Consider the following 24392-nt stretch of genomic DNA (forward strand, 5'->3'; position numbering starts at 1 on the left):
ATCTCTTTCACACAGGCTGTTGGTGACTGGTTACTTTTCGTGGGTCCACTATGTAGATAATGCGTTGTAAACTGATATTTGAATTACATGAAGGAAGTTCAATTCATTATTTAATGTCATGCTAAATGTTCATGAAATCGTGACATTGAGTATATTTTTTTACCAATTGGGGGCATCTCGTTGAACACATTCATTTCACTATCTTCGAATGCAATATCTCAAAGGGTTAAGGCAATAAGTGGATTTTACCCATAATTCAAGTATTTTTCTAAGTCAAAAAGGGGCATAATTCTGTCAAAAACCTTGACAGAGTTATGTCCTCTTGTCTGTTGATGAAGGTCGTGATGGTAAAGAAGTATGCCGTCAGTTTCAAAGCAATACCTCCAATGGTTTTGAAATAAAGTGAGGTGGTACAAAAAACTTAACCAAGCTCAATACACTTTCTAAGTCAAAAAAGGGCCATAATTCTGTCAAAAACCTTGACAGAGTTATGTACTCTTGTCTGTAGATGGAGGTTATGATGGTGAACAAGTATGGTAAGTTTCAAAGCCATACTTGTAATACTTCTAAATAAAGTGGGGTGGTACGAAAAACTTAACCAAGGTGTGACGCCAACGCCGACGCCGACGCCGACGCCGGGGCGAGTAGGATAGCTCCCCTTTTCATAGAAAAGTCGAGCTAAAAAGGATATGATGAGTCAAACATGTCAATGCCAAGCCCTATAGCTTTAAGTACAGTATAATAAAAGGATATGATGAGTCAAACATGTCAATGCCAAGATCTATAGCTTTAAGTACAGTATAATAAAAGGATATGATGAGTCAAACATGTCAATGCCAAGCCCTATAGCTTTAAGTACAGTATAATAAAAGGATATGATGAGTCAAACATGTCAATGCCAAGCCCTATAGCTTTAAGTACAGTATAATAAAAGGATATGATGAGTCAAACATGTCAATGCCAAGCCCTATACCTATAAGTACAGTATAATAACAGGATATGATGAGTGAAACATGTCAATGCCAAGCCCTATAGCTTTAAGTACAGTATAATAAAAGGATATGATGAGTCAAACATGTCAATGCCAAGCCCTATAGCTTTAAGTACAGTATCTGGTCTCCATACACTCTGCATCAGTCGTGGTGTCTCCTCCGGTAATAATTTCTAAAAGCAAATAATATATTGTATGTTAATTTTGTTAACCATATATGTGTAATTCTTTTACTTTTAATATACTGACTTAACATGAAGCATCTAATTTAAAATTAGAAAAAATATTTCCGATGTTGTAATCTTTTACACTAACTCAACATAAAAATACTAATTTAACAAGAATGTTAGCATAAAATTCTCGCTTAATGTAAAGCAAAAAGCTTAAAACAAACACATTTTTATGCTATTCAACTTACTATGCCCCAATTATTTTGCATACATTAAACAAGTCACTTAACATACTGATTTAACATATTTTAAATGCGTTCCAGAATAAAAAAAGAAATTCCAGATTTTCTTTTTCCGGGGGTCTACCTCTATGCACTTTTTCAGCAACAAATTTACATGCAGAAAGAGAGAGATAGAGTTAGGAGAATAATTCCCCTATCTTTTAAACCTCAACGCATTGTACCTGTCCGTGTTTGCGGATGATATTCCTCTATCTTTTCATATGGTTTATTTTCTAAGGCAAATAATGTTGGAAATCGTTGTTCGGGGTTATTTGATGAACACATATACGTATACATAGAAGAATACATGTATGTTATATTTCTTATACTTTTTGAAATGGTAAGTAATACTGTCATTAATGCAGTTCATTCTCCGAGATCAGTATGGTGTGTTCGCATATGGTAATAATTCTGTTCAATACATGATTTTTTTTCATTGCATTCCTCATGCGTTAGTATGTTCTTTGCCTGTAATTGTTATTTATGTAGATGAAAAGTTTTATGATATATGGTTTATCCCCGTTTTAATAAAAGATGGTATGATCAATGACAAAATGGAAGGTAATAATATAAGGCAAGCATTTGTTTTATTTTTGTGACAATTCGTTACTTCATTTAACATTTTCCATCATGCATCATATTGTTACAGTGAGAATATGTAGTAAATAAAACAAATATAAGAAAAAATATTTAAAAGCTATCAAAAAACTGATATTAATATTTATATTTACAAGCTAGTAATAACATATTATTGTCAATCAGCTATCTGTTTATACAAAAATATTTATCCATTTACCTAAAGTGTAATCATTATTTACATTAATTATCACCTTTTTTTTAGGAAAAAAAACTAGCGCAAATATATAATATTTATAATATACTTATAAAGGAAATATTTTGAAAAATATTGATGTAATAAAATGCGTATTTTCATTTTCCGTATTTTAACTATAAAATCTATTTTTCACAGCAGTGAAACATATTTTCCGTATTTTCACTGGTGTCTTGCCGGACTACTTTTCTTTAAATTCTGCCAGTACACAAAATTTAAGGAAAGTCTTTCAAATTTTAATGTCAAAAAGAGAAAATGCATATATTTAACAGAAAATTCAAGTTTTTTCTATAAATACATGATTTATTTTCATCTTGTAGCATGAAAATTTACCATATTTCACTCGTGGCTACCGCCACTCATGAAATATTTATTTTCATACCACTCGATGAAAATAAATCATGTATTTATAGAAAAATCTTGAATATCCTCTATTTATTTAGATAATAAATAAAAATAATAATGATAACACAAATAAACAAATTATAATGATAATTATGATATTAAAATGAGAAAAAATTTGTCAGTTACTTTTTAGTTTAACATTATACTATTTTTTCTCATTTTACTATAGTAACTATGCTTAGAAGTCTTAAATATTGTGATTTACAATATAACTGTTATATTTACCGGTATGTGTTTTTCCAAAATACCAATTAATTCAGGAAGGACATAGAAAAGTTGTTTGAAGTGGCAAATAGGTGAAAGATAAGCTCCTTTGCTTTCTAACGTTTAACTAATTGAACAGGCAATTTACTCGTAAAGTACATGTTTTTTTAAAGCAGTTTATATAGCATTTCATGATAGGAAGATTTTTACTTTATCCTTTTTTTTAATTATTCATAAATAAATAAAGGGATGAATAGATAAGTAAATACAAGTAAATACATGTATAACTATATGAAAACTAGTAAATAAATAAATAATTAAGTAAATAAATAAATCAATTTATTAATGATGAATAAATAAAATGAAGAAATAAAGATAACATAAATAAATTTAAAAAACATCAATTAATAAATTAATAAATAAATTAATTAGTTAAAATAAATAAATACATAAATTATTGATGTAATACAAAGTGCTTGAAAAGTGAGAAAAAAAAACATCAAATGGTTAAAATGTAGTAAAAAATGCGGTATATCAATATTAATTGTATATGCGATGATGTGAGTTTGGTGTCATGAAAATCTTTTGTTTTAATGATGAGTAAATATCATAATTACATAACCCGGTTCAGAAAGAAGACAGAGCTCATTCAACCAACGTTTTTATTTTGAAAGATTTTATATGGTAATATGACACGTCTTCAACTGCTAATAATTTTGAAATAATATTCAAGACCAATAATAATAATAATAATAATAATATATAATAATAATATAATAATAATAATAATAAACTTCATATATAAGCGACTTAAACTGATTTTTCTCATTCTTTTTTTTATTTGCCCGGGTGATATTGAAATGTGAAAAAATAAGTTTATGTCAGTTATTTGAAGTATAAAATCATACTAAAAAGTTACTGACATTTACTATTTTCTCATTTAACTTATAAGCCGTGAAGTCTTCATGAAAAGATCAGATAAAAAGTTGTGCTTTACCAATATAATATAACTGTTTACATTACCGGGATGTGAAATTACCCATTACTTCAGTATGGGCATAGAAAAGTTGTTTGACAGTGGCAAAAAGGTGAAAGATAAGCATCTTTGCTTTCTAACCTATATAGCATTTGAATGATAGGAAGAATTTACTTTTCTTTTTTATATCTGATAAATAATCAAATAAATGAATAAAGGGATGAACAAATAAGCAAATAGATAAAAAAAATCAGTGCCAATTCAATGTTCTAAAATATCTTTACTCAAAGAAGTAGTAAATCTTATCAGCTATCGTACAAACTCTAGTTGTAAAATAATGTCCATTTTACAGACAGTCGATTCCACATTTATCATTTCGCTAGTAGTCAATAAATACACTGAAGCACTAACAATGCAACCGCATAACGCGGAAATAACACAAGTTGAACATTGTGTTGATTAGTTACACAATTTGTGAGAAGTTCTACAACATATTTAGGAATTTCATTAAAACAAATAATGTGTTTTTAAAAATAGTATATTATAATTTACCTTGCCTACCTTATGATAACTATTATTAGCTCAGTTAACTTAAATAAATAAAAGCAAAAAAGACAATATGAATACATAACTGAAAATGAAAAATATTTTTTATCGAAAAACAAAAATATCTCAAAAATGTTTTGCAATGGTAAAGAGGTTGCTTTGTTATAACAAATATAATACTATTTATATTCAGCAAAGTATTTTCAATGATATGTTTCTTTTGGATCTTTTTTTCCCCCTGTCGTTTTTTTTCTATTCTATTGTTGTTGTTGTTGCTTCTTAAAAAAAACAAAGAAAACCTTTTAACTTGCAATAACATTTCTGCATATAAAGGGCTTATATCTTTTTATAATAAGATTCCATGCATTGTTACAGCAACAAACAAAAAATTAAGACAGAACATTCATTGAATATAATACAAATAACTTACATTATTGTTGTGAAATTCGATCTCATCTCTAACTGATTATTGAAAAATCAGACATAAAAAATAAAAATTAATTTGCATATAATTAACATAATAAGAAATATATGTGTATCAAAGAAAGCTTTTTGATGATACAAGCTGGTATCAAAATGTTTAAAAAGGTTAAAGGCACAATCTGGCGCAGAGAAATCCATAATAATTAAAATGTTTAGAAAATGTCAAACATGTATTCACTATTGGTTTAATAAAAGATTAAGTGAATGTAAGATGTTTAAGAGATGAGCAAAAGTATCGCTGAATGTTCAGTAATATGTCGTAAAAGGTAGCAAAATGTAAATTATGCAGTATTTTAACTTCTACACGAAATACTTATTTACAAAAAAATTATATCAATCGCAAATTATTTCTATATAGAAAATGAGATAATACCACTTTAAAGAAACTGTAACAGGATACCAAACTTAAAACTTTAAAAAAGGTTTTTGAGAAATAAAACTTACAGCGATGTGCCTTAAATTGTAAATTTCAAATATTTATAAAAAACCAGATATGTGTAATATTATATAACACAAAACACAAAGCACTGACAATGCAAGACATAATATTTATACATTTTTCTGAATATATTTTTGCGGAATGAAATAATTTACTTTATGTAAACAAAAAAAAAAATAATAAAACAAAAATAAAACGATAGTTGAAACATGATAAATCACTTCAGCAACTTCCATATTAAATGTTTATGTCTGATGTTTTCATCGCGCATTCAAAATGTTTGCATTTGTTCCGATGCATCACTTGTCTAAACAGCCCTTTTTTATCCATATTTTATGGTAACTAATTCATATAATATATTATTAATATCCAGTATACGATTTATTGATTTGTTGAATATCAAATCACTTTTTTCCTTTCTTCTCTTATCTGTAAAATAAAATAAACAATTTCATTTGCATTTTTTCCACATCAAATTTGCTCCTTAAAATATCAAAGTCATAGATTTATTCAAAAGTTTTAAACGATCAATTGCCTGATACAAAATGAAACACATGATTTTGTGTATTTTATAGGAAAGTTATTACTCGCTTTAGGACACACAAAATATGCATGTATCGCATACTCAATCTGAAACTCTCTAATTTGTATGTAATATGAGTCGTATGAATACATTGACTTACACTTTAAGCATAACGGGTTTTCAAGTATATGTAATTTTATTTATTATAAACTTATAAATGAAATATTGAGAAATATTGATGAAATAAAATGTGTATTTTCAGTTTCCGTATTTTCACTGAAAAAATTTATTTCACTGCAGGTGAACATATTTTCCGTTTTCACTGTGTCTTGCCGGGACTATTCTTTTAAATTCTTGCCAAGTACACAAATTTAGGGAAAGTCTTTCAATTTTAAGTGTCAAAATGAGTAAAAGATATAATAACAGAAAATTCAAAGTTTTTTCCATTTAAATACAGATGTATTATTATCTTTGCTGAAATTACCATATTTCACTCGGGCTACGCCATCATCAAATAGTATTTCATACCACGCGCATGAAAATAAATCATGTATTTATAGAAAAAACTTGAATATCCTCTATGTATGTAATTTAATGAACAATATATAACTTTAATATTGTTTTTCATCTAAGCTTGAAACTTTGGTATGTTACTGTTTATTCATAAACAAATTTGAACGAGTCAAAACAACATTAAATGATCATTCTATGCAAGAAAAACAAATATTGACAAAAAAATTATTAATATTTTATAAAGTCTTATAATGTGCGTAAATTTATTATGCTTGTTTCAAATTATAAGAATTTGTGTGTAAGTTACTATAAATATAAAATTGTTAAAACGTTAAAGTTACAACAATTTAAAATTACATTCACACTTTAGATGTTATGTTTATTAATTAAAATGCATGGCACACAAGTACATGACAATAAAAGAGAGGCGCCTCAGTTTAAAGAATAGTTAATAACCGCCAAATAACTCTTTATGCAATGACGGTGACAATTATGTGATGCTTTAAAACATATACAAACATGAAAATAGTATGATGAATGTAAACATAAAAATGGTGAGTATATGTACCTGATTAATTAACTATTTTCCAAGCACTTATCAATCACCATCATGTTCTTCTGATAGCCATGTTTCATTGTTTGTTATGTTTAGCTTATTAGTTCGAATCAGTAATTCAGTGTTCTATAACATTATTCTTGTACACGCTGACCCTATAAATTTTACATAACACATATTAACTCTTCACGCTGAATCTCTCTTCTTCTACACAGTCCTACGCATAAACCATTCCAGCCTGCTGAATCTCAGTAAGGGCTTATCAGCTAGTAAATCACTATTAACGGTATGTCTCCCATTAACACGTCCAGTGAATTGAGAGTTTTTGTCATTATTTATTGCCCCTCTTGTATCTAACGGCCCCAACTTTGAAGGATCAAATTTCTGTTGAAGATACGCTCACTAAAATTATCAATGTTTTTTTTCTCCTTTCTTTGTAACTGGGTCTGTGGCCCTATTGAATTGTGAAACTTGGCAATTATTTGTAAATATACTTTATAACATACAATAATTTTTTAAATTAATAATAAATAAAGTTCAATAGCTTAGTGTCACTGTTACTCATGTTACTGTGTTACTCATGTTACTGTCTGAACACCCCTCCCGGCCTGCTAAAAAACAAAAACCTTAAACAAAAATCTGTTCATAGATGTAGCTTTTACTGCAAAGTGCAAGACTCTTATCTAAAATGACCAGGTAAGTGATAATTTAATTATTAGCTCGACTATACTAAGAATATGGTGATTTGTCCTACTTACATTAGTTTACAAGTCGAAGTTAGCGTCCATACTTTAAATTAATGTTTATGCGCCTTAAACTTCTTTATTTCTTAAGGTATCGATTTCAAATATATATTCCTTATCACCATCCACATCATATGATAAGGTGCTAAACTCTAAAACCAGTATTTCCAGAACTATATCCCCTTGAATTTAAATAATGTTTTATTTTACTCTAACATCTTCATTTCATATTAAAGTTTAAACTTCAAACATGTGTTCCTTATCATCAACTACGTCATAGTGGTAATGTTTTTTTTCAACTCTAACACCAATTTTTCCAGAATTATCTCCCCATGAATTTTTTCCTCTCAAAAAATGTTACTTTTTACATTCTTTTTATTTCTTAAGGAATCAACCTTTAACTTCAAATGTATTTCCTTATCATGTGTGACAAGATTCATTACTGTAGCATGAATATTTCCAGGATTATTTACCCCATTCAAATTTGTTTTGAATAAAAATTGATATTTTATAACTTTAAACAAAAACATGACAAGCTTTATAACTCTAGCATCAATATTTTCAGAATCATCATCCCTTTATACGTTGACTTTTCCTTATTAAATTCGGACTTCAACAAGAGCTGTCGCATAAGTGACGAATGCCCCCGAAAAAGTTTCTTAAGCATGCAGGACTGGTCGTATGCAAAGAAAATATGGTGAAAGTAACAAATTTCTTAATATTTCTTTGTAGTATTTTACCTATAATCTCTAATTGATTATACTGATAGCGTGAACCTTCCAAATATAAGTGTGACCTGACCTTTGGAGAAGGTCAAAGTTACAGTCCGGACATGAATTTGTATCTTCAAACTCTTCTCGAATGAATGAATACCTTCAAACTATAAATATGACCTTGACATTGAAGGTAGAGATAGGGGTCTTAGTCGTGACATGTCATCTTGATGTGGAAAGTATTTATGCATAGTTATTTTGTAATCCTTTGATGCACGACAGACCGGACACGAATGCGTGTAACTATAAACTCTAATTATGATAAAGTGAAACTTCAAAATGTTAATGTTACCTTGACCTCTGAGGTAGGGACGTAATTCTTGGACGCGACACATCGTCTTGCAGTGGTAGACATTAATGCCTAGTTATTTAATATCATTCAATGCATGACAAAGTTATGAATAAAGTGGGGACACACAGACAGACGGACATCCAGACATAGCAATTTCGATATGCTCTTTTCCGCGGCATAAAAATGTTTCAACACCTATATCAGGTGCGATTAGAATTATAACTCAAGTCCTGTATTTCTAGAATTATCTCCATTTCATTTTTGAATTAGGGATTTATTTAAAATTCAAATATTTCCAAAAATTACTTTGTTATTATGAATGACATCAACTCTAGACTTAAGACAATTGTCCTTTATCATTACTAACTTCATAAATGACAAGGTTTATAACTCTAGCATCCTTATTTCGTGAAATATTTCCTCTTTAAACTTAGAATTTTACTTTAAAAACTTTATGTACTTTTTGCTTGTATCATTTTGGTACATTAAAAAAATCTCATTCATTCTTTTCCTACAAGATCGAATGATAAGCTTCAATTATGCTTTGAATCAAGTATTATTATTACTAACCATTCTTTGCTACTTCTAAAAAAATAAGAAAAATAATTTAAATTACTGAGGTATGATATGCCTTTAATATGAACGTAATTTATACAATTATTTTCATTGTGAATTGTAAGTGATTAAAAACCTTTTATAATGTAATCCAATTTTTATTTGTCTTTAACTATTATTAACAAATGTATAGATCTCTTTACACTAAAAAGTTAAATTTATTTTTTTCGTTACATCTAAAATGTTCCCTATATGTCTTCTACCTTGAAGTATACATTCTTTAAACATGATAGGATCATAAAACATTCAAGGGGTGCTGCTATCAGTAATACAGTGACAAGCCGTGTAATTATAATTAAATGCTCATCACTGACCAGAGATAGGAAATTTTTCGGGGAAAGTTTATGCGTAGGACTAATTGAATTCTCAACAAAGCTCTTAACGTAAATTACATCATTAATTGATGAGTACCTATAGAAGATCATTGTACTATCGTATTCCATGTGAAAACAATTAGTGTATTTAATATTGGCGTGATCGATTGGTATTATTTTATCGTTTTCAAAATTCAAGTATTAGACATATATACTTGCATTTACTACATGGAAGAATTGTGGCATGTTTTCATTTTCAGTTATGTTAATTTGTCTCTTTGTTGATTTTACTCTGTATCTTTCTGTGATGTAGCGTAAAATATTCACATCTTCGTTTTATCTGTTTGTACGGATAGCAGACACATACGTTTCTCTTGCAAACGGGTTTCCTTATCGGCCTCTTGAAAATTAACCTATAGTGTGCAATAAATATACAGATAACGGACAGACGTTTAATAATTGTGATTGATAACGGTAATAATTAAAGATTTAAACCTTGTTCATTCATTTTTATTCAAACACACAATTACAAATATTTCTTATACTATCTCAATGCAATAATGATAACACAAGTTTGGTATTATATAGATGCATGTACACATGAATTTCGTAAAAGCACAATAGGAACATTGTAAAAAAACTATTCAAATTCAATGAGTTAGAATATAAAATGATAGGACCTATTTCGAAACCCAAAATTTGACTGGCCCTTACAGGGTTATTATGTTATGGTATCAACAAGATATACAAGTATGCAAACCAAAGAAAATATTTATCCTGCAAAATTGATATAATAATATGTAAAATATGTTAATATTTTATAATTGCATTTAATTATACAGCGTGTGTAAAAAATCAAGCAAAATGTTGCTGTTATTCTATGTGTTGTCTGGTGGTTGATGGTGGCCGAAATTGATATACTGTTTTAAAATATCAGTAATTTTTTGCACATGCATAATTAAGAAATAACAGAAAATTTTGTTAATATATTAATGTAATGTTTATTGTTCAAAACTCTTTTTGCAGCATTCATGGCCAGATTTCGAGGGTAAAATATAAACAAACCTACTTGTATATTTAAGTTTCTAGAATATAACTCGTATGTTATGTAAAACTCTGGCCGGTGAAAGAAATGTGACATGTGTAGAACAAATCTAAATAGCTATTAGAATAGACTTAATTCACATAGTCTGCGAGTTTCACTTTTTTACAATTGTGTGCTTTTGAGGGATCTATCCATTCCAAAACATGCAATTGTTATGTTTTAAGTTCTTTGGTATTTTTATACCACTTTAAAAAGATAAAATATTCTGTAAAACACAAAGGATGATCTTCTTACAGTAAACTAACAATACGAAATGACAAAGACGGGCTACAATAAACGTAACACTGTTATTTGTTTAAAAGGAAACAGGCTGAAATCGAACGGAATGGGCATCTACAAAACGGAGCGAAATGTTGTGACAGCTAAATAACCAACGGTCTACAACATATATACCCTAGTATAAGAATACGTTAATTACACTCCACTCTATCTAAGAACATTCCATGATTATCGTTTTTACAGAAAATCAAGACATTAATTGTACTAATTGCCATACTAAAAATGTGACTGAGTCATCAAATATGAAAATGTTGTGATTGGATGCATACAAACAATACAATTTTAACTTCATACATTTACAGAATAATTGTGTAGAAATCAATCGAATATTAAATTCACATTGTATGCCTTTGTTGCACGTTGTTTGATCCCTTAATCAATATAATATTTTGTTTTAATTTTATCCATGAAATATGGTGTTATATCAATCAAATATATTTCATATTTTTTAAAAATAAAATATAAATATGAAACTGGGCCGTCCCGGCCCGTGAAAATATGTGGCATTTTTTTCATGTTTCGTGCAAATATATTCCATATTTCACTCAAACGAAAAAAAATACCCTCTTAATATTTGTAACATATTTTTGTTTTATTTTAAATACACATCCCGGAATAAACACAGACAGAATCGCACATATGAGGTTTTAATATTCTGCCAAGAGAAGTAGAAAGTAACAGGGAATGTAAATTTCAACTCTCAACTCAAATAATTTTATTGCGTTAAACATACAATATATGTTGTTAGCACATACAAAATATCTATAGGCAGAAGACATAGATTTTTCAAGGAGCACAAAAATACTGTAAAACATTTGAATTCATAATTATGACCTGTTAGAGGTTCTGTAAAACAGGAAATGTAAATAACATATACATTGTATGTCTAATAAATATCATTTCAGGATTTGGCAATCAGTTACATTTGTAATAAAAAAAATCATTACATTGAAATTTGAATTGGTCCAAAAGATTGAAAGTGTGGTCAGTTTGATATGTTAACAGTGACAGGAAATAACAGTCGCGATAATATAAGATAACTAGCATACATCTTGACTATCTGAAATAAAACTTGTTCACACGTCATCAAGTTTTTTAGTTTGTTTCAAAGAAAACTGAAACTAAAATATGACCATTATACTTATACTGTATATATAAAGTGTTCTTTTTTTGGGGGGGGGGGGACCATTATCAACCGTGTATGAGCCTCTTCCAATTATTGACGATTTTAAGCTACAGTTATAAATTTTAAGCTGAATAACGAGACATTTATACAGCGTGTGCCTAATATATTTTTAAGTTTCTTCTACTATTGTACCAAAAAAGATATGAATTTCTTTTTAATCATTACATAACAGATCAACTGATTTGGTTGGACAAAAAGTTTCACTGCACAATCGGTACATGTTTTGGTTCACAACGTCAGTAGTCAATTGAATGATCACGCAAAAAAAAACTCGATGCTACATAATTAAGGTACCTATGAAACTTAATTTACTGAATTAATTTTACATGCCTTTTCAATTTTCCAAAATGAAGATTGTGATCCTGTTTTTTTGCATGCGTTTTGTTTGAAATTAGTCTTAGATTTTATTTTTCTAAACGCTGTTCAAAATAGCTCTTACCTCGGTGATAAAATTAATGTTTTTTTTTTTCGTTTCCTGATATCATTTTAAGTAAGTTTCAATTTTACTTGTATGAATATGGTATGATAGAATATCTTTTAATTTTGAACACTCTTATAATGAGTCATGAAATCAGGTTAAATCAGATTATTTTATCTTGATAGAGCAAAGTGAAACGTTGTATCTCGTAAATATGTACATTAACTTAATGGAAAAAGCGTTATAAAACATATTGCGAGGGCGTTAAATTTTTAGTTCCGAAGAGTCCGTAAAACTTTCCCAAATTATGATGCTGTCCCAACATTGATACATGCACGAGTACATGATATTCTCAAAATACAGGATGTCACTTGATCAAGGTAAAGGATAACTTGTCCTTAAAAATGTTTCAATGTGCGTACGACAAAATTGGAGACACGAGCTCTACTCCCATAATGTTCCAAACCAGGCTTTTTTGCCAAATTATTTTTCTTCTTTAACTGTAAAATATTCAAGGTAAAGAAGAGAATCAAAGTGAGGCATAATTGAGATTGTTTGTGTAATCATTAAAAGGCGAGCGGTAATGCTACGCCTTAACTATTTTCATAAAGTTGAAAACCTCTTATTTAGTGCCAAGTCTGAGTTATAGACGTAAAACTAGCACCTCGCCTATTATAGATTTGACAGCTTTGTACCCATACTGCATAATTCAGTATTGTACATAGTAATTATAACTATCACAAACATGACGAAAAACTATAAGTTATATGTTCTATCAATAAAAAATATCTAATTTACTTAAGGAAAAAACATTGAGGATTTAGGAAATGATAACGCATGGCTTTCAATGACCGTGAAAATATGTCATATTTGCCATTTAACATTTTAAAGATCACGATATTTTGTAAAAATATAGTAACAATATATTAAGCGAGGAACATTTCATCAGTGTATCCAATGTCATTGTTTTGTTAATCTATAGCACCACAGTAACTAAAACACACACCAACAAAAAGTTCCGAAAAGCTAAAATGGTTTCAGTTCATTAACATTTTTTTTAATTGTGACGTTCAACGTTCAACGGCTACGCTAAAGCTGCACAAACAAAATTATCTTAGAATTAAGTAGCTTTTGGCTACACTATTGTGATTTCAAACACACTTATCAAACAGACAGTGAAGTGCATTATGTTTGATATTTATAAGACAAAAAGGAATATTTACAAGCAAAAAATTATTAATACACATATAGACTCAGGGAAAAACAACACTTTTATGCTTATTGTATTTAAACATATTTGTATCAATTGTCTTTTTCTTAGAATGATAAATAGAAATAAAATTATTTTGTTTGTGACATTATACGATAAGTGATTAGTGTGCCATTGAATATGATGTGATATTCACCGGCAGATGGCATATAGATCGATGCGATAGCACACTAGTCAATAATTGTTTTATTATGTGAATATAAGAATATAAATATTAAAGAAATCAGAGAAATTACAACCTTATCATATGTACAACTTTTGCCTGTTTCGTTGAAGCGAGGAAAAAAAAGACACACATGTAAGGCGTGCAATTACTATGCGAATGCTGAGCATACAAAACTAATTCATGTTTATACTCATCATTGCGGTGAATCTTTTAACATCATGTATAATAGTAAAGTAATGATATTTTAATCAAGAAAATTACCATAAAGAACAAAACGCAACATTTCTTTTTTAAAAGGTTTTGTCAACTACTTTTGGACCAATGAGACTGCAGCTATATTAAGATCATATAATAAAGTTTAATATTATACCTCATTTGCATACGCCCTTCTATATTTAATATGACGTCACCCGGTCCATAAACCGCATACAGACCGGGGGCGGTCCATAATTCTTATGAAGACCGTTTAAACGTAACTTTCACGACGTGCGAATTTCACGACGACACAAACAGACGATAAGTCAAAATGGCTAGGCGATTCGCCTCTGCCTCTTTATCAGAGACATAAATTTTATTACATGTTGATCAAGTCATGATTTGTCTTTAATTTAATTGTAAATCCTATTTATACAGTTTGTGAAATTCTTAAAGCCAAGTAAAATTAAATATTTAACTTGATTAACAAAAATGGAATATTAAAAAAAAGCATAATTGTTTGCTGCATCGCTTAAAAATAATAAAACAAAATCCGACTAGGGTTTGAGATATTTCACACGCTGAACAAGTTAAATTATTATTTCAAAGCAAATTATAGTAAAAATGACAGCAAAAACAATGGGATGAAAGGATTTAGATTCGGTGTAATATAACAAATAAAACATGGCCTTTCGGGTAATATGCAAGTTTACGGACTGGTTGGTCAGACCTCGGAAGGTATATGTCCCTCAGCTGCGCTTCGGGCTATATACCTTCCTCAGTCTGACCAACCAGTCCGTAAACTTGCATATTGCCCTCAAGGTCATGTTTTATTTGTTAAATAATGCACGATTTATCGTAAGTAATCCCTCTGGTATATCGGCTTATAGTACGGTTCCTCTTACTAAAATTAAAGTTTAAGATATTAGAATTTATTTTTATATCACCCTTGGATGTTATAAAAAATTAAGTAAAGAAAATGAAAAATAAATATATTATGACATATTTATGTTTCTTTTATGTCTGATATACAAATAACACCGACATAATTATTAATTGTATTACAGACCTTTCGTTATAGATCAATTTACTTACAGGAGGTGCTTAACAAAACAGCACTTCTTCTGATTATCATAGGTACGGCCTACTACTGCTGATAAAATAAATTAAATTAGACAATAAACGTTATAAATATGTCCAATAATAATTATTTTTAGGGCTGCATATTTTAATTAGCATAATTCTATCCAATGACCTGTCAGAAGTCAATATGTGATGGTTGTTGAATATGTATTAACAACCAAAATGTCGCAAACATATAATAAGGTATGTTAAAAGTAATATACATGTGTACATTTAGTACACAAAAATTGGTGACTCGCACATGAGAACTATGTATGTATACTTACGGAAAAAAATCAATAAGCATTCTGAAATTAGATTAAATTTATTACGATTCAATTATTTAGCGCACACTTCTTATTAACAAAAGAAAAGCTTATTAGTGATGTTCATATAATGTCATTCAGTCAATAAATATAAACGTTATATTAATTAAGCTCTAATCTAAAGGGCTGCATAATAATCCCATTGATATAATTCGACCCCCACATATGTTAGAAGGCAAATATAATTTGCACATATAATACACAGACTTTTGCAATATGTTTGTCAGAAGTGATCAGTACGCAAATTGGCACGTGCATATTGATCTTATATTGATAACGTGCTCGCTTATATGTCAACACATGATAATGATTATGAAGTAATATATAAAATAACTGAATTTCTCTGTCACATTTTCTGTTTATGAATGATATTTGAATACAGATTTGGAAAGTAAATAAAAATTGATTTCCAGCACACTCTGGACATCCTTATTAAAATACCATAGCCATCAGACATTCTGATTATTGTTACTTTGTTTCAATAAGTTTTAAATATTTCAGAAAGCGGTAATTATAGCATGATATATGCATATTGGGTCACGTATTCTTAAAATGGCTTTTGATATTTTATCTTTGAATTGTTTATTTCTGTTTTGAACGACAAAAACGCTTAATACGTTCCAAAGTATTCTAGCAATGTGGTTGTTCGTTCCAATAGTAAAGATCTCTCTACTGGAGATCCGTTTTCGTCCTAAAAACGTTTTGTTTTTCAGTTAATTGGCCAATAAGTAAATTAGGGATACTAAACGAGTTAAACAGTGATACACCATCAAGGCGTCTTTTTCTCTTAGTTTTTTTTATTTGTCTTTTTTCTAATTTTCGTACTCGCATATATATTAGGTTTTATAAACCTTTTCGGTATTGAAAGCATTTTTCAGTTTACATATAGTATTGTTGATTTAAAAGTCATTTAAACGATGGTATTTAGTCTGCTATTCATTTCGTGTCAAAGTCACAGTTAGTAGAATGCGTTGTTTTGATTTTTATATTATGAACATGTACTTACTCCAATTTAAGATTTAATGACGTTCTTATTCTTTAAGAACACAGAATCGGTACCTTTTGACTATGTTTAGTATAAATTTTCTTATTCTGTTTTGCTATTTAACGGAAAAAAGCAAGTCCATGCAATCACCCCTTTAAAATTAATACTATATCAACACATTTTGTTTACATAAATGGTTCAAAGCTGACCCAAGCTCTCATTACTTCATTATATAGTTTAGGTAAATTAATTCTTTAGAAAAAGACAAACTTTACAGTTGACAAAATATCTTTTTCAACTGTCAGAATATTCAATATCTAAATTATTTTTGTGATATTGGAACATTTAATGCTTTCATGTAACACACGATAATGGAAGAGATTGATATATATGATAACTTCCACAGTTTCCGAGGGATTTGTCGTGGTATTGACTCTGTATAAGTTTAATGTCGGGTAGCCTGCTGCCATCCTTATACATTTGTACATGTATGTGATTTCTTGCTTACAACGGTTCATTGTGTAGAGGCCATGAGCCTCGCTATAATACTCCGGGGTATCCATGATATTCCGCTGCATGACAGGCATTGTATATTCGACGGGGATAGAGATATTTTATGTATTTTTAAGACAATTTGCATATGTTGCATAGTTACAAATATGTATTTAGTTTAAGCATCATTATTTTATTGCATTTAATGCATGTATACAAACATATTATACAAATATTGAGTATATATCAAAATACAAATATGTATTTATCAGTGTATTAGATTTATCTTGGGAAGCCTGATATCATCTTTATACATATAAACCTATATATGTCTTTGCTTGCTGACATGAATCATATTCATAAAAACCATAAGCCTCGCAATAAAACTTTTGGGTACCCTTGGGTAAAGATGATTGATAAATTTCTTTTATTATAACGAAGTTAAATAGATAAAGTTTATTGTAGTATGCTAATAGTTATGTACTGATTCACATTTTAGTTTTCTATTCGGTTTGGGCCAAACTGCAGCCCGATGAACATTACATGTCATCGTATTACATACCTGTTATTAATGCGCTTCCGGGGTATCTAGAACATGAATTTGAAAATAAGCTTTGAAAGTTTTGAACAGTATATATTGAAGCGTATTTCTTGGTTAAGTAGTTTATGGTTCTTATTAGGGTAAGCGACGGTAAATGAATTCTGCTTGTTTGTTAAGTCTAAGCATATTGAACAGCCTCTTAGCAATAAAAAATGTGTTCCCCTTTAATACGATAGAACGTAATTTGTTTGTACCACTCGTATTTTTTTGTAATGCGCAACACGTTGTTGGTTTCACTCTACTATGTACTGTATATTGTTTGATCTTATTCGTCAAATAATTATACATGCGGAAAGTTAAACGGGTTGCTCTGTTTCATGGATAACGTTACTGGTACATTTATATATTTTATTAAATCTATGAATGTAAAAACGGCGGTACATGCGTGTATTTTCTTTAGCTATTTCTCGCAGAGGGTCAGTTTGCATCATTTTTTAGAAATCTAGAAAAAATGCTATTTATCTCATAGCGACTTGTTTTGTATGTTAACTAAATAAAAACATTTTTAAAAAACAGAAATAAGAGTTCAGTAAAATATACACATAGATACATGATCTTTCCAAAAAGTTCTTGTTAAATACCCATTATTCCGTTCCTACCACAATCATTGAACTATTCTAATGTTCTTATGTTAGATGGAATCGCTACCTTTACGTCCAGCGCGGTAATAGTCTCGTATAATCACTTAGGTGTAACTTGTATAATGAGCTAATGAAACTTTCCTGACGGGTTATTTACTATCTGGAACGAATTTAACGTGCTTTAACGCTATCTCCCCGCCATTTAAAAATTGGTGTACAGAAGTACAATATATAAATTTGTTAGAATGTGGTAGGGTGTTATTATTTTATAATCAAAAGGATTGCACTTTAATTGAGCGAAAGATTATGTGATTATCAGATGCAAATCCAAGGTATTTATTTCAATTTTTCAGTTAAGGTGAATAATGTTTATCTTTACTTTGTAGTGGCGGTGTTTATATTTGTATTAGTATTTGTAATAAGATTAAGAATATAATGTGAACATCTTAAAGCGTCGCGGTTAATAAATAATGTATATTTGTATATCACTTCTCTGTCGATTATCGATTATATTGAGACCAATAAAAAGAAAACGAATTGCACTTTCTTTTGGAGGAAGAAATTAAAAAAATGAGCAAAAATCGGTATCATTTGTTTAAAAATTGAACATAATTTGGAAACATATTCTTTATATGTGCAGATTGTAAAAAATCGATATTATTACCCCTAAATCAAATACGAATGAAATAATTATAACGAATGGAATAATTATAACGATATCATTAAAATATTTAGAATAAAATTTATCTAAATGCGTTTTTGTTTGTATCTATAATGAAACATTTGAAGAAAATAATAAATCAATACGCCTGAACTCGTATTTTTATATGCCATGTTGAAATGATACAAATTGCAGATACATGTAAACAATTCAAACGAGGTCATGAACTTCAGGCTGCCGATTAACAATGAATGATTTCGCAGTTGACCGCCTGTGGCATGAGTCCACTCTTATCTTAGCTGTAAGGGATCTTTCTGGTTTATTGGCTAGAGATATTAAAAAGGCGGGGTTATTTCCTTACTACTTTGATTTATATTATGCTACATTTGTATAACAGCGTGTTGTGAAATTTGTTCTTATAATCGATTCATTATAGTGCAGAAAAGATATATAAAAACTACTTTAAGACAGGGAAAATGTGAAGAAAATATGTATTATACAATCCGTATATATTATATGAATGAAAGATATAAGCTATGAAATCATCTAATGAGAGTTATTTTCTTATTGATTAAATTTTCTTGTGACCACTAAAACTAATGATAATGATGAAGGTAATACCAAGTTATTATAAAACAGTTTAATGTTGTTTCAATACTTTTTTTTTCAGATAAAGGATCATTAATGTGAAGAAACAGACTAATAGAAGAAATCAACAAGATATCATACTATACCTAGACTATTTGATGTGAAGGATAATGCTATTTATTGCCTGACAAAATCATGCCATTGTGCTTTGCTTATTTATTTTTGTTGTTGTTTTATTTTAAGCAATTAACCTATATATCTTGAACAATAGATTACATATGTATCGTACTAAAAATAAATAATGAATAAATATACTTTTTGTAAGATTCGCTCAAAAAAGGAGATGAATCAAAAAAGGAGATAAATGGGGCATAAATAGGCCATGTTTAAGTTCTTGTTGTGTGAAAATAGATATTTCGCGACGAGTGAAATATCAGCTTTTTCATGCCACAATATGAAATCAATCCTGTATTTATAGAAAATAAACTTCACTTTTTTGTTTATTATTCATCTTTTTCTTTCGTTTGACACTAAAATTTGAATGACTTTCCCTTTAACTTTATAATTTGACTGAGTTTAGAAGAATGTAGTCCGAAAAGACACCAGTGAAAAACGGAAATATGTTTCACTGCAGTCCTTTCAATAAAACAAGGAAAATAAACTATTTTTTATGTCATCAATATTTCTCAATATTTCAGAATTTATATTAAGGATATTCAAGAATATAATGAAAAAGGATACAAAGGTTTTTTATGTAATTACGTGATTTATTTCATCGAGTGATATGAAAATAAATATTTAGCTCTCTTCTTATTTATCTTTAATATGCATATTGACGACAGTAGATACGACATCAGTGAAATAAGATACATATCGTCACCTTGGCGCAAAAAGTACTGTAACTGACATTTTTGAAATTTTACAGGAGACACAAAAAACTGATTTGTTCATTTTGAGTAAACCCTTTTAATACCAGACATTGATGTGAAAATATCATTAATTAGTATTATAAAATTGGTTTTAAAGATGACAATTATTCATTTATGTATAAAAAGTACTTAGATATTCTTCTTCACTTACAAGACTTTTTGCACTGTGTTTTTAAACGCAAAAAGTGATGCAAGTGCACTTACCATAGTTTTTGCATTAACTTTATTTTTAAGTATCGAAGTTACTGCATAGCATAGACATTGAAAGATGTTTATTACAAACAAATTAATTGTAAGGTTTGTTTAAAATGGGTCATTGTGGATTATGAACCACATTTAATACATTAAACATATGAATGGAAGTTTAAAACTGAATATTTTAAAATTAATTTTAAACAGTAACACTGTAATTCCAAAGCAGTGTATTTTTTTTTTAATTTCAAAGTAAATGTAAGCATTAATCACAACAAAATTACATGAAAACTGCAGACTCGCTTGATTTAGTCTATACATGAGCAGTAATGAAAAGTGCAACATCCTTCACGCCCCCTAGCACTGACTTAAGCTGTACTCAATTTTCAACACTTAAAAGTGCTGGAATCAATGATTACAGAGGACCAGAAAAACATAACAACACTGAAGTGAAGTACATGACAACTTATTAACCATGTTTTTTACTGTTGTCATTTTCTAATGGTACAGTTTATTTATGTATTTGTTATAAAAAGGGGTATTTGGAGATCTATATACATAATATCTATGTCTCAATAATATCCAACCATCACAGGGACGTAGACTTTGAGATTTTGGATAAAACCATTAGGAATCCTGAACTTTTCTAAACATTTTGGTTGGATGTAGTCGAGATTTTGGATGAACCTGCTAAGAATCCTAAACTTTTCTTGTCCAACATATCCCAGTGAGATCCTTTTATATTATCTCTCATGAACAGACTTCAATTTTTATATATAATTTTGTTTTCATTGCTTCTTTCAAAATTTTGATATATTGAATTCAAATTGTCTTATTTCCTGCTACCAAACTTTAAACATTAAACACCGTATCACTATCATGGTTTAATAGCTTTGATTTTATATAGAAATTCAGATTAATTTCTGTGACATAATGTGGTTGGGTCTGTGCAATTTGTACAATTGTTGAAAATTGAGATTTTCTGTTAATTTAAGTGTTTTACATGCACGACATAGAGAATGAACTGAGTCATTCTTATTTTTGATATGATCCCATTCTATATGTATGAATGTAGATCTATGTAGATGCACCACATTACACGTAACAGTTACTAGCAATTATGGTTTTGACCAATATATTATTACAACAGATTACATGTCTTTGTCTGCCATGTTTTTAGAAAAGATAAACCAATGTTAGTAACTGTTTTATTCCAGGGCTATAAACAGTGAAATTGCAGTTACATTTTTATAATACAGTTGTCCTTATATAATGCAATAAGAATGTTCTTTTAAGCAATTTTTTTCTATATTTTCATAAAAAATAATTGAGTAAATAATTGGGGAAAAAAATATATTACTTAGAGCTGTCATCGATAGAAATGATATTAATGTATCGTTGATATATTTTTGTTGATCAATACACATTTTAGAAAATCGATAATTTTGATTTAATAATTAAATGTCTAGAAATTATGAAAATTCAACCAAAACATATGCAGAAGCATATTTCATGGCAGTGATGACACAAAATTAGCAAAAATCATGCAATGGGCATTTGTTTGAAACAGGACACATTTATGAAAAGACCATTTTTTTACTGAAAGCATTTAAACAATTATGGAAAAGAATTAGAGACAAGTAGTTGATACTTAAGGTACGTAATTATCAATATATCTGTGTTTCATCAATATTTTTTCATCTTAAATTTGCTTTCCACCGAATCAATGACAGCTCTAATATTACTTGAATCATTTAAAGATATCAACAAAATTTGAATCCTGAAAAATTCCTAGCTATATTGTTTGTTGTCAAATTCAAATAAAACATTTTCCTTAAATGTAAGTTTCCTAAAGTAGATTTATATATAAAATTTGTATTTTAGAAATAATTTTGCTATTTAATAATGCAGTAGTGAAATATTTTAATGCAGTTACAATACTTTTTGCATCAAATTATTTTCAACTTATCTGTAAAAACATTGGCGCAAAAACTCGTGTAAGTGTACTTACTGTAGTTTTTGCACCAACAAATTCTGAAGCTGCACTTACGTTTTATATTTTTATGCCAAAAAAGTCATTTTTTATCAAAATTCAGCTTCTAAACTTCAGAGACTGGTGAAAGTTTGTATTTCTAACTAAATAATGACAAAAAGTGATTTTCTCAAAAAATGTTAGTTACATGACTTTTTGCTCCAAGGTGACGATATGTTACACTTCAGTTAAAGAAAACTTATACGGATAAAAATTTATTCATAAATGTACAATTGTACAATTAATAAACTATTTAACTTAAAGAATCAAACGTGTATGATTATTTTATAAATATATGTATGAATACGATGAAAAATTTAACAGATAAATATCATCAGTTTTATATAGCCAATATTATATTATTTTTTATACGTAAGAGAATTAGTATTGAATGTATTTTTTCACTACTATATATTCTTGAACAAAATTATGAAAACATGTAACAAAAACGAATCAGTTTGCGTTAAGTTTAAACCCTTCTATTTCATATTTAAAAGATATTGACTGACTGCTATTTATTTAAAATGCTTTTGTAATCCGCATAAATGACAGCTATATTGACCCATTAAAAAGTAAGAGAAATATTATTCTATGCGTATTTATCAAATTACTCCGAACAACGATTTCCAACACTGTCCTTAGAAAATTAACTCGTGGAATATTATCCACAGAACGGACAGGTACAATGCGTTTCGTCGGGGGTTTAAAAGATAGGGGAATTATTCCCCTATCTCTCTAGTATCACTATGTATTTCTCTCTGCATGTAAATTTGTTACTAGAAAAGTGGCTTCAGATCGACCCCCGGAAAAAGGACATCTGGAATTTCCTTTTTTATTCTGGAACGCATTAACCACTTATTTTGCATTTTTTCGCTTAATTTACATTACACCACTTAATCAACAAAACTCCACTTACTTGACATATTCCACAGCTTTCTTTCCACACACCACTTAACATAAATCATTTACTTTATATATACTACCTTCTTTACATTAAACATCTAACTTACAATAGTATAACTAAGTTATGTTGTTTAAGCTTCTTGCTTTACATTAAACATCTAACTTACAATAGTATAACTAAGTTATGTTGTTTAAGCTTCTTGCTTTACATTAAACATCTAACTTACAATAGTATAACTAAGTTATGTTGTTTAAGCTTCTTGCTTTACATTAAACATCTAACTTACAATAGTATAAATAAGTTATGTTGTTTAAGCTTCTTGCTTTACATTAAACATCTAACTTACAATAGTATAACTAAGTTATGTTGTTTAAACTTCTTGCTTTACATTAAACATCTAACTTACAATAGTATAACTAAGTTATGTTGTTTAAGCTTCTTGCTTTACATTAATCGAGAATTTAACCACACAGCCACTGATGCCATTAAAATTGCCATGTTAAAAATGGAAAACTTACAATTATTTCAGATATAAGATCTGCAGGCCCGGACAAGTCAAAATCTTCTGCATTTGGTCCCATTGCATGAAAACCCTCAAGAGCAAAACCTGAAATAAAAGGTAATGAGCTGCGTCATGAAAAAACCAACATAGTGTGTTTGCAACCAACATGGATTCGCGTTCCCTTGTAAATTATAATTACTTT

At 28.9% G+C, this 24392-nt stretch overlaps 1 protein-coding gene across 1 annotated transcript in view; it reads right to left on the reverse strand.

Annotated features, from left to right (window-relative positions):
- Positions 1-1055: 1055 nt before the first annotated feature.
- Positions 1056-24392, reverse strand: part of LOC132755227 (queuine tRNA-ribosyltransferase accessory subunit 2-like) — a gene marked incomplete at its 3' end in the record, with an annotated part of 37035 nt that continues 13698 nt past the window's right edge. The window contains 2 exon segments of the mRNA XM_060746050.1: positions 1056-1164; positions 24207-24295. Of these exon segments, the coding sequence (XP_060602033.1) occupies positions 1056-1164; positions 24207-24295 (198 nt within the window).

This window comes from Ruditapes philippinarum, unplaced genomic scaffold (genome assembly GCF_026571515.1).
Source record: "Ruditapes philippinarum isolate M1 unplaced genomic scaffold, ASM2657151v2 ctg7079_1_1_1_1, whole genome shotgun sequence".
Classification (NCBI taxonomy): Eukaryota; Metazoa; Mollusca; class Bivalvia; order Venerida; family Veneridae; genus Ruditapes; species Ruditapes philippinarum.